Source organism: Liolophura sinensis, chromosome 7, assembly GCF_032854445.1.
Source record: "Liolophura sinensis isolate JHLJ2023 chromosome 7, CUHK_Ljap_v2, whole genome shotgun sequence".
Lineage (NCBI taxonomy): Eukaryota > Metazoa > Mollusca > Polyplacophora > Chitonida > Chitonidae > Liolophura > Liolophura sinensis.
This window is the reverse complement of record NC_088301.1, coordinates 46,274,303-46,292,945: the sequence shown is the minus strand read 5'-3', so window position 1 is coordinate 46,292,945 and position 18,643 is coordinate 46,274,303. Positions and strand designations below refer to the sequence as shown.

Genomic DNA, 18,643 nt, shown 5'->3' with positions numbered 1-18,643 from the left:
GCCTTAAATGGCAATCAAATAAAGCATTGGGGTACAATGCAAAATTCCTTGTAATCAGTGTGCACATGTTGATGTGTAACACTGTATATTTTCTTTTTTTATCCACTTTTCAGCATTCAGCTTTTATGTCTTTCCATTTTGTATGATAATTTTAATGAGCACTTTTTTCCTCATACTTACACTTAATAATAAAATGAAGACTAATTATACATGTGGTTGATATTTATGAATTTTGAAATTTCATAAATATTGTTAATATCCACACCCTACTAGATGCACACCTAAATTTTTTACGCGAATTCTTACAATGTAAGTATGTCTTTGTGGCTGGATTTAATGTTCAATGTTATTGTGTATTAAAATCACAGGCACTCTGTTTTGTGTACATTATGATTTTCATCTTTTGTGCAGCTTTCATTTTCCATTAAATAGCACAGATGAAATACATATTTTTACTGTTATAATTTAATATTTTTTACTGTGTTGGCTGTGTTTTACAGATTCTATATGCCAAAGATTAGTGGAGGATCATGACATTCAAGATGTTGTGGTGAAGATGACCAAAGAGTTTTTGACTAATGAAGACGTTCTACAGGCAGGCCTTGTACTGCTGGCAGCTCTATCCAAAGAAGGTGAATTTCATAGTTTTATTTTTTTTATGTGGACTGGGTCTCCTCTTCCGTTTACCTTGTTAAAGGATGATCAGAGAACTTTTGTCATATTTTCGTTTGATTCATGTATCAATTATGTATGCAAATTCAAAATATGTTATATTTCACATGTGTCGATCTTCCGTCTGCTTTGTTTTATGTGACTTTTTAGTAAATTTCATTTGTTTTTTACCCCAGTATATTTTATACAGTAAAGAAGGTGTTTCTGCTATGAAACTTGCTAATGCCATCTGTATATGTTGCAGAAAATGTGAGATATTTTTTGGTGAAGTCAGGCTATATCAATGACGTGGTGTCCTCTACGATGCTGAAACTTCCGGCCAACGTAAAGATACAGTTGGCAGGTCTCACCATTGCAGAAAATACTGGTACATGTAGCATATCTCTTCATGTTGCTTTCCAATTTAGTTTTAGACTAGAATACCTCATAGGCCAAATAAAACTGAGGTTCTGGCATTATAAAACTGACTTCAGGCTACGCAAAGACTTGTAAGCCATCACAGAAGTGTTTCTTGTGTTAAAAATTTGTGACTGAAGATTGACATTTGTGTTTCTATACAAGGAATAGATGCAGACTGTTATGGCCAAGAAGAAAATTATTGCTTAATGTGTAACCATAAATGAGGAATAAGGATGGAAGTTTTGACAATATTGTGATCCTGGGACGTGTAGATCTCTTAAAGATTAATATAGAGATAGGCATGTACACACCTTCTTGAACTTTAGTACCGAGGCTAGCTGTCATTGTCACTGACTGTACACGTACATGTATATCAGCTCTAATAAATTGGGAAAGTGGTTGCACCTTTACTGTTTACTATCTTTGGAGAGAATGAGGGACACCGCTGGTGTCTGTTTGCCATATCAGCTTCAGTGATCTTCAGATGTCTTTTTTTCATTCAGTTCCAACAATGTTGACCTCTGTCCAGGGTGGTAACCAAGGAAAAACATGGCTAAAAAGTGTGTACTATTCGATGTCCAAACACATTGAGCAGGTGGATATTCAAGTAAGATATCCTGTCAGATCTTGTTTTGAACAGTTATAGCTGCTGCCACAGCCTGTGGGCTTTGGCTGCTGACAATATGCAGTCGAGAAGGCTTAAATGTTTGTTAAAGACCACACTAGTATGGTGTGCATTTATGTATGTCACATGGAAATGTTGGTCAGTATTTTGCCAAGGTTCGGTGGGTTAAGCCAGGCACTCGGGTGTGCTCCACTCAGGAAATTGACAGCCATTGCATGTTGAGGACCATGGGTATCAAATTATAACACAAGATCTTGTAAATAATGAATTTTCTTGCCTCTTAAAGGTACTTTGATAATTTGCCATAATAATTCAAAACAAGCAATAAACTACATGAAATAAACATAATACATGTATGGTGACTGATTATTTGCAGGTGATGTGCAATAAACTGCTTGTGAAGCTGATAAAACATTGCCCTGATTTGTGCCGATGGATTGGAGAAGACCGAGAGGAGCAGGAGTAAGATCAGAGATTGAAAGACTGAAAAATTGAATTTCTATCAAGTTTACAACAAAAGCATGTATGAGATAATAAGTGTATAGCATGGAATTGTGATTGTTTGTAAATTGGTGCAACTCATGTTTCAGTATTGTTAACACATATAGGCATGTGTGACTGACATATTTGAGAATTTGAAATCTGTATGATGAAAAAGGATACTGATAAGACTGCAGATTTTTGGCAAATGATGTGTTTTTTGTAGCTTGGATTGCATGATGATTTTTTTTTTTAACTATTGTCCAATTTCACTTTTTAGAGATCCTATCCATACCCTTGTCCTGGGAACCCTGCTGATGTATGGCAAAAACAAGGATATTTGTGAATCTGCATGTGATGCTATATACTGGCTGTGTGCTGACAATGGTATCTATACACCCATAAATGTATATGAATGAAGTAGCACAGATTCCGTACATGTTTGCAGCCCAGCCTATCCGTTTTCTCTTGTGCAAGTTGACATGAAACCTGAAACAATGCGATTTTACATTTGTCTGTTCTGGAAATATGGCTAAAAAGATGAGTGTACCATTCACTTGTATGTAAGCCCTTCGAGAAACTAAGAAAAGTATTAATATTCTACTTCAAATATTACATCTTAATGCACATGTTTTCTTACTTCAGCTTCAGAGTTGTTCAGTACAACATGTACGGCTTTACTAGTATATAAATACACAAGACTGATGTAAAATGGATGGGAACTTTTCTAAAGATGCTTTCGTTGGTCTGCCAACAACCTGTTAATTAGCCTTTCCTAAAAAAAATTCTTTTTTGGGTATAACTAGGCCATATTAGCAAAAGCAGGGTCGGTAGGGAATTCTTGTTTTTTTTAATCTGACTAATGATAAAGATAGGAATTTTGAAGACACTGATGTTGAGAGAGAAATAAGCAAAGCACTGGTATACCATTTGTTAACTATTTGTTATAGGATATGGCATAATGTCGGAGGTTTATGTATGAAGCATGGTAGTGTAGTTAGCCTGCACTGTGAATATATCAACATCTTAAGATCAGTGTTGATAGCGAGGATAGACATCAGATAAATTAAATTGATTGATGAGTCAAAGTAATGTGCTTAAAAACTTATCTACATAATGTAACATGAATCAGTTTGTCATTGTAATTTTGTTACAGTTATGGAAGATGGGATAGAGTATTGATACATGCTATACCCCAGATATGGGGAAATTAACCAATGTAAGGTAATACCCTGTAGTATCATAACTTGCGATTATCATCTTCACTGCAGAAAACATTTGCAAGCTGTTGATGGACAAGAATGCTTATATTGCTGTTGTGGAGCGGTTGAAATCTCTGCGTCACGATCCCAGAATTGTGGAGGCATGCTGTAAAGCTTTGCGGGGACTCTGCATCTTCAGGTAGTACTTCTTGTGACCAGTGAGCTTACTTTTGTATGGGTGACAACTTCATTTTATGACATTTATCAGAATTTGATAAGCTTAATTAACTACTTTAGTTGTGATTTAGAAGCAGTGATATTTATCCATTTCAGGGAGAAAAAAAATTTTTGGTGACAAACTGATTTTGCAATACATGTTGTAGAGAAACAGCTTATCCAGTTTTTATAGGACACTGCTGGTAGATGGAGCATATTGTGTTGTAGCGATTTGTGTGTCCAATGATCCGTCCGTCCGTATTCATGTCCGCACTATAACTCCAACAATTTTTAACATAGTTTTAATTTTTGGTGGATCCATACATACACAGATGACGATGTGTCGCGACACATTTGTCCATTTGCGCTGTTGTCATGGTTACCAGATTACCATTTCTCTATGTATTCTGTATAAATACATATGATTTTGTGTCGAAGATATCTCCAACAGTTTTCCACATAGAGTTTTAGTTTTTGGTGGATACACAGAAACACAGATGACAATGTGTCGCGACTCACATTTGTCCATTTTCGCAGTTGTCATGGTAACCAGATAACCATATTTCCTTGCATATACATTATTAATAGATATGATTTTGTGTTCAGGCTGTAAGTCCAACTGTTTTTCACACAGAGTTTTAATTTTTGATGGATACAAACATACACAGATGATGATATGTCACAACTTACATTTCTCCATTTTCATGGTTCTCATGGTGACATGGTAGCTGTTTTCCTTATATGTACTATATAAATAGAAATTTCGTGTCCGGGCTACAACTCCAACTGTGTTCTGCATAAAGTTTTCATTTGTGGTGGACACATTTGTTCACTTGCGCAGTTGTCATGGTAACCACATACCTATCATCAACACCCATGAAGATTCCCCTCAGTGATTATACTCACCACAGTGCTGCTGGTATTCTTTTATACATTTCAAACAAATGTGTTTGCTGGGGCATATGTTGTGTTCACTTGAACTCTCGTTGGAAGTTTATAATTGAGGCATCAGAATAAATGGATTTCCTGGATTAGCCAAATGGTTGTTACTGGGCTAACTAGAGTGGATGATTTGCAGCAAGTTGCATGGTGACCACCACCAAATGATAACAGACAATGCAGTATCTTTTGACATGGACAAACTAGAAAATGTTACTTTTTCTTTCTTTTTTCTTCAGCGAAAAGAATAAAGAGCAGGTGTCTGATTATAACGCCTTGTCTTACCTCATCCCTTTGATTGAGTCATATGCTCTAGACCTCGGGGTCCAGCTGGAAATATTCTCTTTAATTGCATGTCTTGCAGATGTCAGTAAGTGCAATACAGCCTGTATTTCACATGGCGTAGTCTGTATATATGCAGATAAAAATATTCCCATCATAACAAGGTCACATGGGTGAAAGTGTGAAACAAAACTGTTAAAGGATGATGGTTAAGGTTCAATATTTAAGCCAGTAATGCAGAAAGTAATGAAAAAACGCTTCACATATTTTACGTATAATTCCTGTCCGGAGTGCCACTCTAGAATTTCTGAAAGTGCTTGCATGGCATGAATGGAAGCACATGCTGTCCTAATCCCATCCCCATCCCTTTCATTGAATTAGTTTTTGAATTAATACCCCAAGAAAATAATATAAGAGGCCTTTATTACCATACCTCTCAGGTAAACTCCATGTATGTCTTAATTTGCCCGATAAGTTTTTTAAGCAACTCATATTTTGTGGTTTAAGGTGAAGTAAGGAATCAGTGTGTCAGAGAAGGTGTTCAGCGTAAGGTTCTGGCTGCCATGGATACAGTGCAACATAGTCCAATCCTCCATGAGGTCGCAATAGAAACTCTGACAGTGTTATGTGGAGCAGGTAATACGTTTTCTTTGTGAACATTTTTACTTTCTAATTTAGAAACAAATTATAGGCAGATGGAATCTTTGTTTGTGTAAAATGTTTGTGGGAAAGTGATTGGTGTGAATATGAATTTTCAGATGCATACTCTTTCTGATGTGATTTAATTTGTTTGTTTTTTTTTTTCTGTTGTAGCCAGTGGGCCACAAGTTTTAAACTACTCGGAGTCACTGAGGCGTGTAGTCAACACAATGACACTGTTTCCTAACAACGTTTGTATGTATTCAGAACTAGACATTACATATATAGATCATTAGTTCATGAAAAATTTCATTTGGGATTATTTATGTTCACTTCACTTACAACTTGTGAATATATTTCTTGTGTAGTTCAGTTTCTTGCATTGTTGGCTAACTGCTAACAGTTTCCAATTAAATGGTGAGTGAAAGCTTGTTCACCTTCGTTCAGAAAGAGAAACTAAATTACTATTAAATTTAATTGGTAGCTAAATATCAAGCTTAAAGCAATTTCATAATTTTGGTACCATGGTAGTGATATGATGTGGTATTGTCAGACATACAGAAGAAAGGGCTGATCTTGATGCAGCTACTGTCTGATGAAAACCAGCTGGAATTGGAGGACCAGTGTAGGAGACTTGCTAAAACGGTTGATGAAGCAATGAGCCGTTTTCGCTCCAACCTCTCGATTCAGGCAGAGGTAAGATAGTAACACTTTAAGATCAAAGAGTGTCTGTATTGTGGTGGGGGTGAGAGGAGAGGGGATGGGGTAGTTGGCTTTTAAGAGACATTAGTTGGGGTATCATACATGCAGTGCATGTATTTCTGTTTACACGTTGAACCCTTTATTAAGTATGTTTTGTTTTATGTGCAGTATGATAACTTTTTAGAAGCAGCGTGTAATCTGTTCATTCTGTGTTGACAGGGATGTGTGGCATTACAGCTTCTTTCAGAGAAGAGCAAGTTGATGAGTTGTGTGATTGTTGAGCAGGGTTGTCATCAGACACTGTTCCGTCTTCTCTCCCAGACAGATGATAGTAGTGGTGAGATTGCTAAGTTCATAGCCATTAAAAGTGAAGTAAAGAGCTGTTGTCATCTGCCTGCGCTAATTTGCTAAAACAATGTGGCTTAATACTCACCTTTCCATTAAGCGATTTGTCCCAGAATATTGTCCCAGCTGAATGTTCAGATAAATTAATTGCACTTTTAAGCAGATTTTAAAATCAAATCGGACCCAAAAATTAAAGACATGTGGAAATGAGTTTCTTGACAATAAATGTATTTTTAGTTTTATTGTTTTTTTAATTGTTTAAAAAAATCTAGACCAAATCTGTATATGTATCACATTTAAAGTACAAAAAAATGTCACTCATACATTTGTAATGATGATAGGGACTGTATTTTGCACAACAAAGGAGTGTCACACCACCAATATTGAAGAGCGTAGTGTATGGATGACACAACATTGTGTTCCTGATTTGTCTAAAATGGTGCATCCCTTGACCTCATAAGAATTCTAGATTAAAAGGTGATTTAGAAAGTTATCAAACACTTAATAAAAAATGCCTATGCCCATTAAGGTCTGTATGGACCACTCTTCAGAAATCACTTTGTTGTCTTTTCTTTTAATGAAACAGGAATTCCAGACCTAGCCAGTGAGTGTCTGTATAACCTTGGCACTGTGGGAAACCTAAACTCAAAAATGCTGCTTTCCATGTGTGAGAGCGGCCCTCTTGAGGTAAAGGCATATACAGTAGTGTAAAGGAGTATGAAGAAGTACACACAAGCATGCACACTGCATTTTTTGGTGTCAGGAATATGTTCAATTATACATGAAACAGTTATTTTTATTTCCTGTTATGCAGTTTTTTGATCAACGCGCGTGTTTTAACTTGAAAAAAAAAGAGAAGAATCTTCCTGTCTTTCTTCTTGGGTGCTGAAAATGGCTTTAAACTACAGTTTTCCTAAAGCCTCAGTGGTCAGTCTGGAAATTATTTATTTATTCGATAGGCGTTTTACACCGTACTGAAGAATATTTCACTTATACGACAGTGGGTCTGGAAATTGGTATAGCCATCGGGAAACAACATTGTTGGGGGAGAGCCCAGATTGTGGGGCACTACTTACATAAAGTGGTCCCTGTAAGATAATGTTATTTTTGAGCATTGCCAAAAAATATTCATGAAACAGAAGGGTTATTAAGAGATATGAAATACATAAATATATACAAACATGTATTCTAATAATTTTTTTTTTTTTTGGCTTTTTAGTTTTTTTTTTCCAACAAGGCATAATCTATGTTTTGGAGTTTCTTTTCAAGTATCCTTGAACCTTTCATGAATACGGTGCCCATTATTCTAATTAGTGTGTTTTTCCAAAAAACTTGAATATTTAACCCGACAATTTCATTATGTTCATTAAACTCATTAAACAATGGAATTAAAGGTTATTTTTCTGTGTGTTAAAAATACCCTGAAAGCTCTTTCTGGCTCAGATGATTAAAGCATAGGCTGGCTGTGTTGGACCCTTGACCTTGCTCTGTGTTTGTGTGTAGGCTGTGGAATGTCTTGTGGAGCTTGGAGCTGATGTCAACTATGGCCAAGGCAGGTGTGCCCCACTCTGCTTGGCGTGTCAGAGGAATGATGAAGATATGGTCAGGTTTCTCCTCCGACAGGTGTGTTAATTGTCATCACAGTTCCCAAATGCTTACCTTATCAAAGAAACTTCTGCAGCACATCTTTTATTATTCGAAGATATTGTCATGGTTATCAGAAAATGAAATTAATTTTAAAATTCTATTTTGTTTTATGCAACTGCAAGTTTCATCGATAAAATTATAGGATAATAACTTAATAGTTTAAATTCATGAATAACTTCAATGTTCATTGGACTTACAATATCAAGACATGTGAAATCAAATTTCACCATTTAAAAGTTTTGGGTTAATTAATAATACTATTGGTTTCAAGTTGGTAGACATGAACAGAATACTGATCTCAAACTTTCACGAATGCAGTAAGTTGAAATTGCAGATACTTTGGCAAAACCTCTTAGAGGAAACGCTAACTAAACACTCCACACATGCAGATGGTAGACAGATGACGAAAGAATCGTGGTTAATTTTCCACTAAATTGAACAACTTCCATCAAAAACATCAAATTTACTTGTCTCATATTTCTAAAGCATATATGTGGTTATGAACTGTCTTTAGAAACATAGAATAAGGGCTGTCTCCATGTAATGTTTATGGCTTCCTCTCTGGCTGTATGAGGGAAGGTCTCCCAGCAACCTGCGGATGGTTGTGGGTTTCCCCCATGCTCTGCCAGGTTTACGCACACCATAATTCTGGCCTTCATCGCATAAGTGAAATAGAAAAAAATATAATACAATATAAGATGTGGCTGTATGAAATTTTGACTAAGTGTTAATAAAAATTTCATTAATATGTATGCTGAATTCTATTTTGGAGACATAAAATTTAAAAGGCCCACAAAATACTGTAGTCCAGCATTTATCAAGTGACATATGTTGCTTGATTCTGATTTGAAATCGTTCGTTTCTTTTTCTTCTAGGGTATCTCTGACATACAGACAGCCTTAAAGTTGAGCATGGACAACAAGTCACATGTGATCACGGGACTCCTGCTAAAATATCTGGGCCATGATCGCGAAGGTAATCTGGCTATTATCACACTTTTGGGTCTGCTTCTAACATCCGTGCATGTCCATGATGAAATATACAATATGACAAACTTCTAGGGGACTTAGTGGACCTTATGTATACTGAGAAGCAACTGGGCCCAGACATCTTTAGTATGGTGAATAATGCATATAATTGTATTTAGAACACTGAAAGCATTTCAGTCTGTTATACATGTTTAATTGTACAAGAACTGTAAATTTATTTTTAAATACATGACATAATTTATAATCTGCTTCTGTCGAATTAAGCAGAGTTTGCTTATTGTTACAGGTGGCATTGTGTCATGGGGCAACCTTGGGCTGGGTGACCTTCAGCCGGAGTGGTTGGCCCCCACTGTAGTAGAGGAACTGATTACACCAGAAATGTCCGGTAACTTGAGTTCAGAGTTCATTAAACAATTTAGAACTTTTAGGCTTTTATTCCCTCTTGCCGATTTTTTCCCTCTTGAATATGCAAATTCATCTTAGATAATTTGTTATGGTTTGAAGATTTTAATATCATTGTTACACATCAGTTCAGACCAGTAGGGCTATGTTTTATGAACCACAATAAGATTTAGCCCTCTGGTGGCGAACATAACTGTAATCTACAAGAGAAAAACAGTATCTACCTTGATTGTTTGACAAGATAGTCAAGCCTACAGGGCAGACAGAATTTTAGGAACTGGAGATTTCTGTCTTTAATCAGATGTAAGGAAGCTGTAAGTTTTAATGGAGAAACCCCTGTTTCCACCATCATGCAGTCAATCAGCATTGGTTCTCCATGCTTAAAGTCAAGGTTAAAGTGTTGTTATTTTTTCTCTGCTATATATATGTATTTATTGCAAGTTTGTTTGAATAGATGCTGGGCGCAAAATGGCAGTAAAGGTCAAAAGCAGTGAAGAAAGAATTGAGAAGCGGCTGCATTTTCTGAAAGACAAGCCACTTCTGCTGGATCATACCTTATATCGATACCCCAGGGAAAGATTAGAGGGAATTGGACATGCTCTGTCTAACACTGATCTAGGAACCATAGGTAGGCTAATGTTTTGAAGGGTATTTGTTATCTTAAATTATTTTATTTGCACCTGTCATTTCTCTTTCGATTTTGTTTCATTCTTATATTTTCAAAATCAAAGATAAATCCCTCGAAGACATTGTGAGCATATTAATATTATGTGAACACTTGGGCCCGGCTGTTCAAACTGGTTTAAGACTTAATACAGGTTTTAACTATAAGCCAAGTCCTTAATTTTGTTCTTAGCCTCAAGAAAATTTTTTGCCAATGAATTAAAACATAAACTAAATCTGCTAGTGTTACAGTATGACTTTGAATAACTGCATTGGCTGCTGAGTTTGTCTAATATTTTAAATATTAAATTTGACTTCATATCAGTATTAGCTAATACTCACAACTAAGCCCTGTATTGTTAGAATAAAATTATTAACACAATTTAGAAATTAGTTCATTTGGTTTCAGCTCAACACATTTAAACATTTTTCAGTTTGAAGTGTTTGGGGGAAATTCAAATGCATTCATCTTGTATGTGGATGTCTGTTTCCTTAATCAGGTTCCAGTCCCACCACAAAGAGACTTGACCTTCCAACTACAAAGAGGCCAGGCATTAAGAGACTGTTTGCCCCTAAGCGGCCTAGGGGTGGAACAGGGGACTCAAGTCAGACTCGAGAAAGCACACCTGTCGGGACACCTACAGAGGAGAAATACCTTTTGTTGGATGAAGGAGGTACGTATTAATCTGTTTTTTTTTAATACAGATTTGTACACATTTTTGAATTTTAATTTGTTTATCTAGTTTTAGATTACTAGTTCACTAAAGTAATTGTTTTTATCTGAAAAGTTTAGAGTTTAAAGGTATATCATGTTTCTGGTTTTTAGATCATTTAGTACAGAAAACATGTATTCTGGGGTATTAACTTTCTTCCAGTCCTTTTGATGTACATGTAATACACTGGTATGTACTGTTTGTTTATATTGTCACCCGTAGATGTATACCCCAGCTTCAAGCTAATGGATGGCGAGTATGAAGACTGGAAAAACACCACTCTATCTGGATCCAATGTGCCCTACAGCCTGAATGATCCCAGGCTGACCCCAGACCAGACATTCCTCCCTGTGACCATCAGAGCTGGTAAGTTTGAATTCAACTTTGATCCAGAAATGTACTTTTTTGTGAATATTCAGCGGAATTGCATAGCTTTCGATAATGGAAAAAATAGAAAAAAAACAACTTTTGCTGAGAATTTGCATATGAAAGAGCAACTTTCAGTGCAATTGATGCACATTTTTAATTTTGATTTTAGGGATAAAACTACATGGGTTGAATTGTCTAAATTTCAGGGCTTCACAAGTATAAATTTAGTCAACACTCAATGAAGCCTACAAAATATGCTTGAATAAACATCTTGCAAACATGTGAAAAGGTTGAAGAATTACAGTAATGAATGATATATTGCCACATCAGGCCACACCAATTTAAATTGTTGTTTTAAATGTAGAATAACTCTTTACCTTACCCTATGTCAGAAGAGGGTATAAAAATAAATCTTGAAAGTCATCTAATATGTGGAAAATCAGCTGTTTTTTTTTTTTTTTTTTTTTTTTTTGCTGTTGAAGATGTTTTTACATGATTGGAAAGCTTTGAAAGGTTGTATTTTATACCATTTTTGGATATATTTTTAGTGTCGGCTTGCCTGTAAAACACAAAATAAAACTGGTGTTTTATTATGATTTTTTTATTATAAGCTGCTTTTGAATGAGACTGATGTCGGTATAAATCTACATGTACATTGTTTGCTCGTCCCACTTTCTGAAAGCTTCGTAAATTAATTTTTCTCTAAATTTTCTTATAAATAACATTGTTCTCGAAGCTGATTTAGAAAGTTTGTGAATATGGAAAAAGAATAAAAGAACTGTCGTGTGAACAGCATCAACGATTGAGCTGTGTGTTTACAACTCCACAATGTGTTTGTTGACAGTTCAGGCATCGTGGAAACGCAAGGATACTTCTCCAGAGAGTAACCCATTGCTGGCAGAATCCAGCCTCTTTCTCAATCTAACGGTGTCGGCAGAGTCTGGGTACTTCTCTTTGAGTTCCAGCATGGGGCGCCCAAGGAGAGGAAGAGTAAGTATCTTTAGGGGACAATTAGTTGTAAAAAAGACCTGACATATCATGAAGAAATTTAGGGAGAAATGTTTCAAATTTTTCTGGCTGACTTTTGATTTAGATTTATCATGTTGTATGATTAGGCCATCATTAAAAATATGTTTGTTGTGAGTAACCCTACCCACTCTCAAAAGATAGCCCTAATCAAATTTCTGTTGGGATGTTGAGAGTTTTGTTTGCTAGAATTGAAAAAAAAAATTCCATATCAAACTACCTTATTTCTTTGTAATATTGTTATATTATGCACAGCAGAGAATTTTTTTTAATGATGGCCTTATGGGAAATATTTAATATTTTAATATTTTTTTCACATCTATATGTTGGTAATTTGCATGGCCTGACAGCAGATATTCCAATTGATAGGCCGTCTTTTTTCAGAGAAGAGCCATGGCCTGTGGCAGGCTTTGTGAATGTTGTCGGTTGGTAAGAATTTAAAATCAAAACCTCATCTCTTCCTACGTATTCGGAAATTCTCATGTACAGTAAAAGTTAACATTTTTAGGCCTGATGACTTTTATAAACTAAACATATGTGTGCATTGAATGATATTGCTGAGTCACATATTGTCATCAGACATAAAAATGCTTGACTAACACTTGTCATCGGAAGCTACAGTGGCAATGTGGCTAACACTGCGTTTACTCGGACATGCAGTTGTGTTTGTGATAGTCCATGTGATTTCATGTGTATTTCCACATCCCTAACATTGACACCTGTATTCACCTGTATGATTTTGCCACACCTGATTGATCCACTGAGGGGAGTAAATTCTGGTCCGATATATAAAAAATTGTTACTGTTTCATAGATTGACTATAGATAAACATCTGTGTTATAGTGACCAGGCCCCATGATCACAAAGCATTCTTAGACTAAGTCAGACTTCAAAATGGTTTACTGAACTAAAATTATGTCTCACCTTATTTTTTTAAATTCTAAGAGTTGTTTTAGGCATTGTTTTTGTGGTTAGAAATGAAAATTTGCATGTAAGTTCAAATCCAACCAGTAATACGTACCACAAGTATATATAGTGATTATATATTTATGACTAAGTCTTAGAACTTAATAATAAGTCTAAGACAGCTTCTTGATCCCAGGGCCTTGTTTCTATGGAAACACTCCTGTGTATGTACATAATGCCCATTCTAGGTAAAACCAGTAAACAAATAATTGCATGTCCGTGGAAATGGGTCCAGCATTAATTTTGCCACTTGTTTCTTCCTCAGTCCATCTGTCTGTTTGTCTTACATATGTGCTGCCTTTATTGATTTCATGATCTGTAACATAATTACATGCATTCACCATGTGACTAGACTGAATCTTTCTGAACTTTTCTTATGCTGTGCTATAAACCGTGATCTGAATATAACTAACCTTACTATTGGATAACAAATCTTTTCTTGATCTTATTCTCAGGGAACATTTTGCATCTGAATATATGGAGACCTTTTATTTTAATTAGTATTAGTGATTATACTTCAGTTCATTTTTAATTGTTGATGCAAATTTTGTTTTCAAAAGATCTTGTGACACACGTGGAGGGTTAGTCCTATATTCAAAGCAAACACGAAAAAATGAAACATTCTTGTCAATAATTAACTCTATGAAAGTCTTATGTATTATTGAATTCAATAATGTACGCATCCTCATTTGATGTATCTATATTTTAACAATATTAGACATTAATATGAAAGAGTGCATAACAGTAGCAATCAACTAACTATCACCATAGGGATTATATATTTAGAACCAATTTAAGCAATATTGTTTTTTGAAGTTTGTACCTATTTCAAATATGAAGAACCATAAAGACTGAAAATGTCATTTCATGTCCATGTAAGTTGTCAAATTTCATGTACCCCAACTCTTTAACTTGTCCCATTGTTGAAAGCTGGTGAAGGCAATAAAGTTGATGGTTTTTGGCAGCCTGGACTTTCCCTGGTGCCCCATGGTAGTGGTTATGCATCGTTAACTATATAGGGGCTCTTACATTTGCAATATTATGGCAAAGATTTTTGTATGCTTCTTTCATTGTTATGGTACTTGTATGGATGATTTAGTTAGGAAACAGCTGTGTGGTGCTTAGAAATTTCTATCTTCACACAAAGGGAAACATGGCAGTTATGTTGGTAAATATTTGATTACATGCACTTGTACATTTCAGAAATTATAAAAAAAAAAGTGAACAGTAACTCAGAATCTGCATACATGAAGATTTGGGGTGCAGTGATTTACATTGTAGCTTTCAACTGTGGTGTGTTGTGTTTTGTTGTAATGCAGAGGCCTAGTCTACCAGCTATTCCCACATTCTCTGAGGTACCAGCCCCTGCCAAGATATTCAGGCAAAGAAGGGCATCAAGAGGTGCCCTAGGAAGTATTACAGAGAGGACATTTGAAGGTGAAGGTTACTGTCCCGTGTAGTCACACAAGATAAAATCCAAGTGGGATCCTACTAATTAAAACATTTTTAAGTTAATATTTTATCTGAGAATAAGGAGAGGTTGCTCAGACTAGAACCTGGTGTTACAGAGAAACTCTCCTGTTTCTACATTGTACTCCATTGTGGCAAATAACCTCATAAATTCATCACATTGATGAAGTCTTGTTAGAAACACAGCATGTACTGCTTAGAACATGATATGGTCATGTGCATGACGCAGATAGATGTGTAACAGTAGCTGTATTGCACCCTTTTCATAAAATGTAATGGAATATGTGATTTCTTCCTTGAACTATTTGTGGTGAAAGTGAGATAAATGCATTGGAGAGTGAATTTAGACTAGAATAAATGTGTTTATCTCTTGATCTGGTAACTGAGTTTTGCATGGGTGGAAAATCATTTTTTTCTAGCTTTAGCCTGTGTATTGGAGCTTCCTGTGTGGGCCATTTCTTTAGTTGTTGTGTATGTGATTGTTTGCAGAGCTCTCCGCTGATTTCAGAAGGAAGAAACAAGATGGTTCTGATCCAGAACTGCCAATAACAGGTCTACCAAGAAGGTCAACATTCCTGGTTCCTGTTCCAACTTCAAATGTCAATCCAGAGGAAGGTAGATAGTTCTGATAGATATCTGATCGAGCAGTGTGGGGAAAAAAATGGAATTTTTTAATTCAGACTCAACATGAAATTAAGAGATATATTTATGCTGGAAGTTATCAGGATAGCAGTGTAGCTAAGCTTTAGTTACAATTGTACACGGATGTTATTTTTATATATAATTTATTATATATATATTTATAAGGAATTTTCTCTTAACAGCATATAAAGGAAGTACCTCAAGCCACTGTACAGCCAGGGTCCAACTCCATGGATACAACCAACTGAAATGTTTAAAATTCTGCTTCTTTTTGCGAGTTTACTTGTTTTCTAATTCTGGTATTGTTTTCCCTTGTTCAAGATAATGTGAACCGAAAAAGATCGAACACTCTAGGATCTTTGCCTTCGTTTGCACCTGTGGAGACCAGAGTCACCTGCCTGGATGTTTCAGCCAATAACATTCGCTCCTTGTCTTTCCTGGTCCTTGCTGGCTCTGGACTTCTTGAGAGCATGAACTCTTTAGAAAAACTGGATCTTAGCAAAAACTACCTTGAAGACGTACCAAGTGAATTCCTCAAGGTGAGGCAGAAGTGCAATTGGAAAAAAAATTACCCTGTTTATTGGATTGACGACAAGTCATCAGATCAGGAGGTGTTGCTGTCCACACAGAGAAACTTTTCATGGTTATCGTATACCTGAGTTACAAAGTTTGAGTTTTTTTTTTTTAATTTTGACAGGCATTATAGAAATCACTAGTCTTCACAACTTTTTCCACTTACATTTACATGTATGTTGTTCTAACTGTCATGACTCTGCTGAAGAAAAAAAGAATAAACAGGGTTTTAGTTGATAATGTATCTGTTTGCAGTATTTGACAGAACTGAAGTGTCTGGATTTGAAGAGTAACAATCTTGACATTTTTCCCATGGGAGTGTTTCAGTGTGCATCATTGACAATTTTGGATTTGTCTCACAATAAGGTAAGTTATACACATTTTTACATTTTTTGAGAGGCAACATTAGAAACTGTTTTAAAAGGTAAAATGTTCCAGAAAACTAGTGACAAACTCATTTGCACACTGCCAGATATTAGGATGCAATGGATACCCTGTTTTTCTGTGAAATTGTCTTTGTTTTACTTACATTTTTTCTTTTTTAATGAACATGGCCATGTGGCTAGCTAGTCTTAATAAGTGTGTGTAAGTAAAGATAGTCAATAATGGTCCTCACATATTCTTTTGTTGTTGATTTTCAGATTTCACTCATCAATAGTCACATGTTTGGAGTCTCTTTTGCTATCCGAGAATTGAACTTGTCTTACAACCAGCTTCCTGAGTTCCCAATGTGGGTAGGAGAATGCATGCCTGGCCTTGAGAAATTGTTCTTAGCTGGGTATGAAATGACATTTTATACAATACATTCATGTGGAAGTTTTAACATGCACACTGAATTGAGAATGAAAGAGTTACATATATCATCAAAAAGAGAAAAATGTGCTCGTTTTCTTTTTTTTAAGATGTTTTTTTAGGACGTTGGTGGGATGTTACATGTACTTATTAATGCAAATTCCTTTTACTTAAAAAGAACGAATTGAGAGGAATTGGTTTTCATCATGTGCGCAAGAAGATTTTAAATTTCAGGTAGTCTGGTGCATTTCTTTTTAGGAATAAAATCCAGAGTTTGCCTGAAGCACCATTGATGTTGAAACGCTTAAAAAAGTTGGATTTTTCCCACAACTACATCAGACAGATTCCAGAAGTATTTCTCTCAGAGTGTAACCGTTTGGAGATACTTGAGGCCATGAATAACCAACTCGGTAAGCATGTTCTTCATTGCATATCACTGAACTATTTTGCCAAAGAAGTTATTGTGTCCATTTGTGAGCTGTGATCCTAATCCCAAGGGTTAATCCCAAGTATTTACTGCAAAAGAATTGCCCATAATCATATTCATATCTTTTAAATCTCCAGCCAGAATGTATCATGTACCTGTTTTCTTACAGAGAAACTGCCCAGTGAGGACATTGCCAAAAATTTAGTCCGACTAAACAAGCTCTGTTTAAGTAAGAACAATCTGTCAGAAAAAGAGCCTCTGTTTGTGCCAAAGTTCATCTTGGAACTTCCAAGGTAGGAGCTTTTATGCTTGTTATGCTTTGTTTGATGTAATGAGGGGGGCAAGTATTTCAACCAGGATCTTCCTGGTGTTTGCCACCTTCATGAACCATTGTACATTAAAGTCCCTTTTTCTGTGGTATAAATATCAATCAAAAAGTTCCAAGAACTTTGATACATGTTGATACAAAGTTGTTATATTATGTACATTAGGAGCAGTTGACAGATCATCATTGCACCCAATTTAGTTTTCTTTTAAATCTTGATTGAACATGGAGAAATATTTGGATGTACCGATTAATGTTAAGATTTCCATTTAACCAGCTTGAGATCCGTGAATCTGACTGAGAATGGATTACAAGGATTACCTCCCCCTGGTTTATGGAAGACTTCGCTATTGAAGGAGCTGATGGTTTCTAGAAATAACATCAAAGAGGTAACAGTTGTTTTAGTCATTAATTAAAGGTGCAACGGATGGACCCAATATGATCGAACAAGCTTTATCTGTGATCAGATTTGGGTTGCATAATTATGATTTATCACATCATTTTTTAGCTTTATACATGAATATTGGAGGTACACTTCTTTACTCTCACTTTCTTGTGAATGCTTTAATCTTACAAAAACTTCAATACATTGTGTAAAGATTAATCATGCGCGCCAAAGACCTAACAGATGTGTTTTATCATTTCAAGTTGAATCTGGAGAACTGTGGAAAGGCTTGGCCATGCCTCGAGACATTTCACATTGCGCACAATCAGTTGTCTGAGGTAAGCTCAAATTGAAGAAATTATGCCTTCAGCACTTCACCATAATTTTTTTAAGTGAAACTTTTTTCTTACCAGGGACCATCTTTCACTTCTATCTCCATTTTGTGTTGCAGCTTCCAAAGGAAATTGGCAATTTGACATCATTGTCATCATTGTTTTTCAACCACAACAAAAACTTGACAACTTTGCCTGATGAACTGGGTAGATGCTCTAAACTATGGGAGGTGAGTGTCCCTTTGTTCTTTACTTTTCTGTACTTCCTGACCAGGTACAATTTCCTGCCCAGTAGCAATTTACATTTCCTTAATTTAAACTTGACTTCAGGAAAATATATATAGATGTCATTACTGAACAATTGAACATAATTCTTAACACAAAATATTGTAACATACCATAATCTCCAGTTGCAACAATA

General features: G+C 35.7%; 1 protein-coding gene across 1 annotated transcript in view; it reads left to right on the top strand.

Moving 5' to 3' along the window:
- The first annotated feature begins 505 nt into the window (after positions 1-505).
- LOC135469856 (leucine-rich repeat serine/threonine-protein kinase 2-like) overlaps positions 506-18,643 on the top strand; it is a 45,772-nt gene continuing 27,634 nt past the window's right edge. The window contains 30 exon segments of the mRNA XM_064748479.1: positions 506-632; positions 917-1,039; positions 1,575-1,678; positions 2,073-2,158; positions 2,457-2,563; positions 3,448-3,577; positions 4,773-4,903; positions 5,323-5,451; positions 5,629-5,709; positions 6,008-6,150; positions 6,376-6,493; positions 7,088-7,188; positions 8,005-8,124; positions 9,024-9,123; positions 9,424-9,522; positions 9,994-10,167; positions 10,703-10,876; positions 11,138-11,281; positions 12,129-12,274; positions 12,695-12,739; positions 14,596-14,713; positions 15,236-15,361; positions 15,710-15,927; positions 16,217-16,327; positions 16,603-16,739; positions 17,012-17,163; positions 17,350-17,473; positions 17,783-17,894; positions 18,154-18,228; positions 18,342-18,452. Coding sequence (XP_064604549.1) covers positions 557-632; positions 917-1,039; positions 1,575-1,678; positions 2,073-2,158; positions 2,457-2,563; positions 3,448-3,577; positions 4,773-4,903; positions 5,323-5,451; positions 5,629-5,709; positions 6,008-6,150; positions 6,376-6,493; positions 7,088-7,188; positions 8,005-8,124; positions 9,024-9,123; positions 9,424-9,522; positions 9,994-10,167; positions 10,703-10,876; positions 11,138-11,281; positions 12,129-12,274; positions 12,695-12,739; positions 14,596-14,713; positions 15,236-15,361; positions 15,710-15,927; positions 16,217-16,327; positions 16,603-16,739; positions 17,012-17,163; positions 17,350-17,473; positions 17,783-17,894; positions 18,154-18,228; positions 18,342-18,452 — 3,615 coding nt within the window. The 5' untranslated portion in view covers positions 506-556.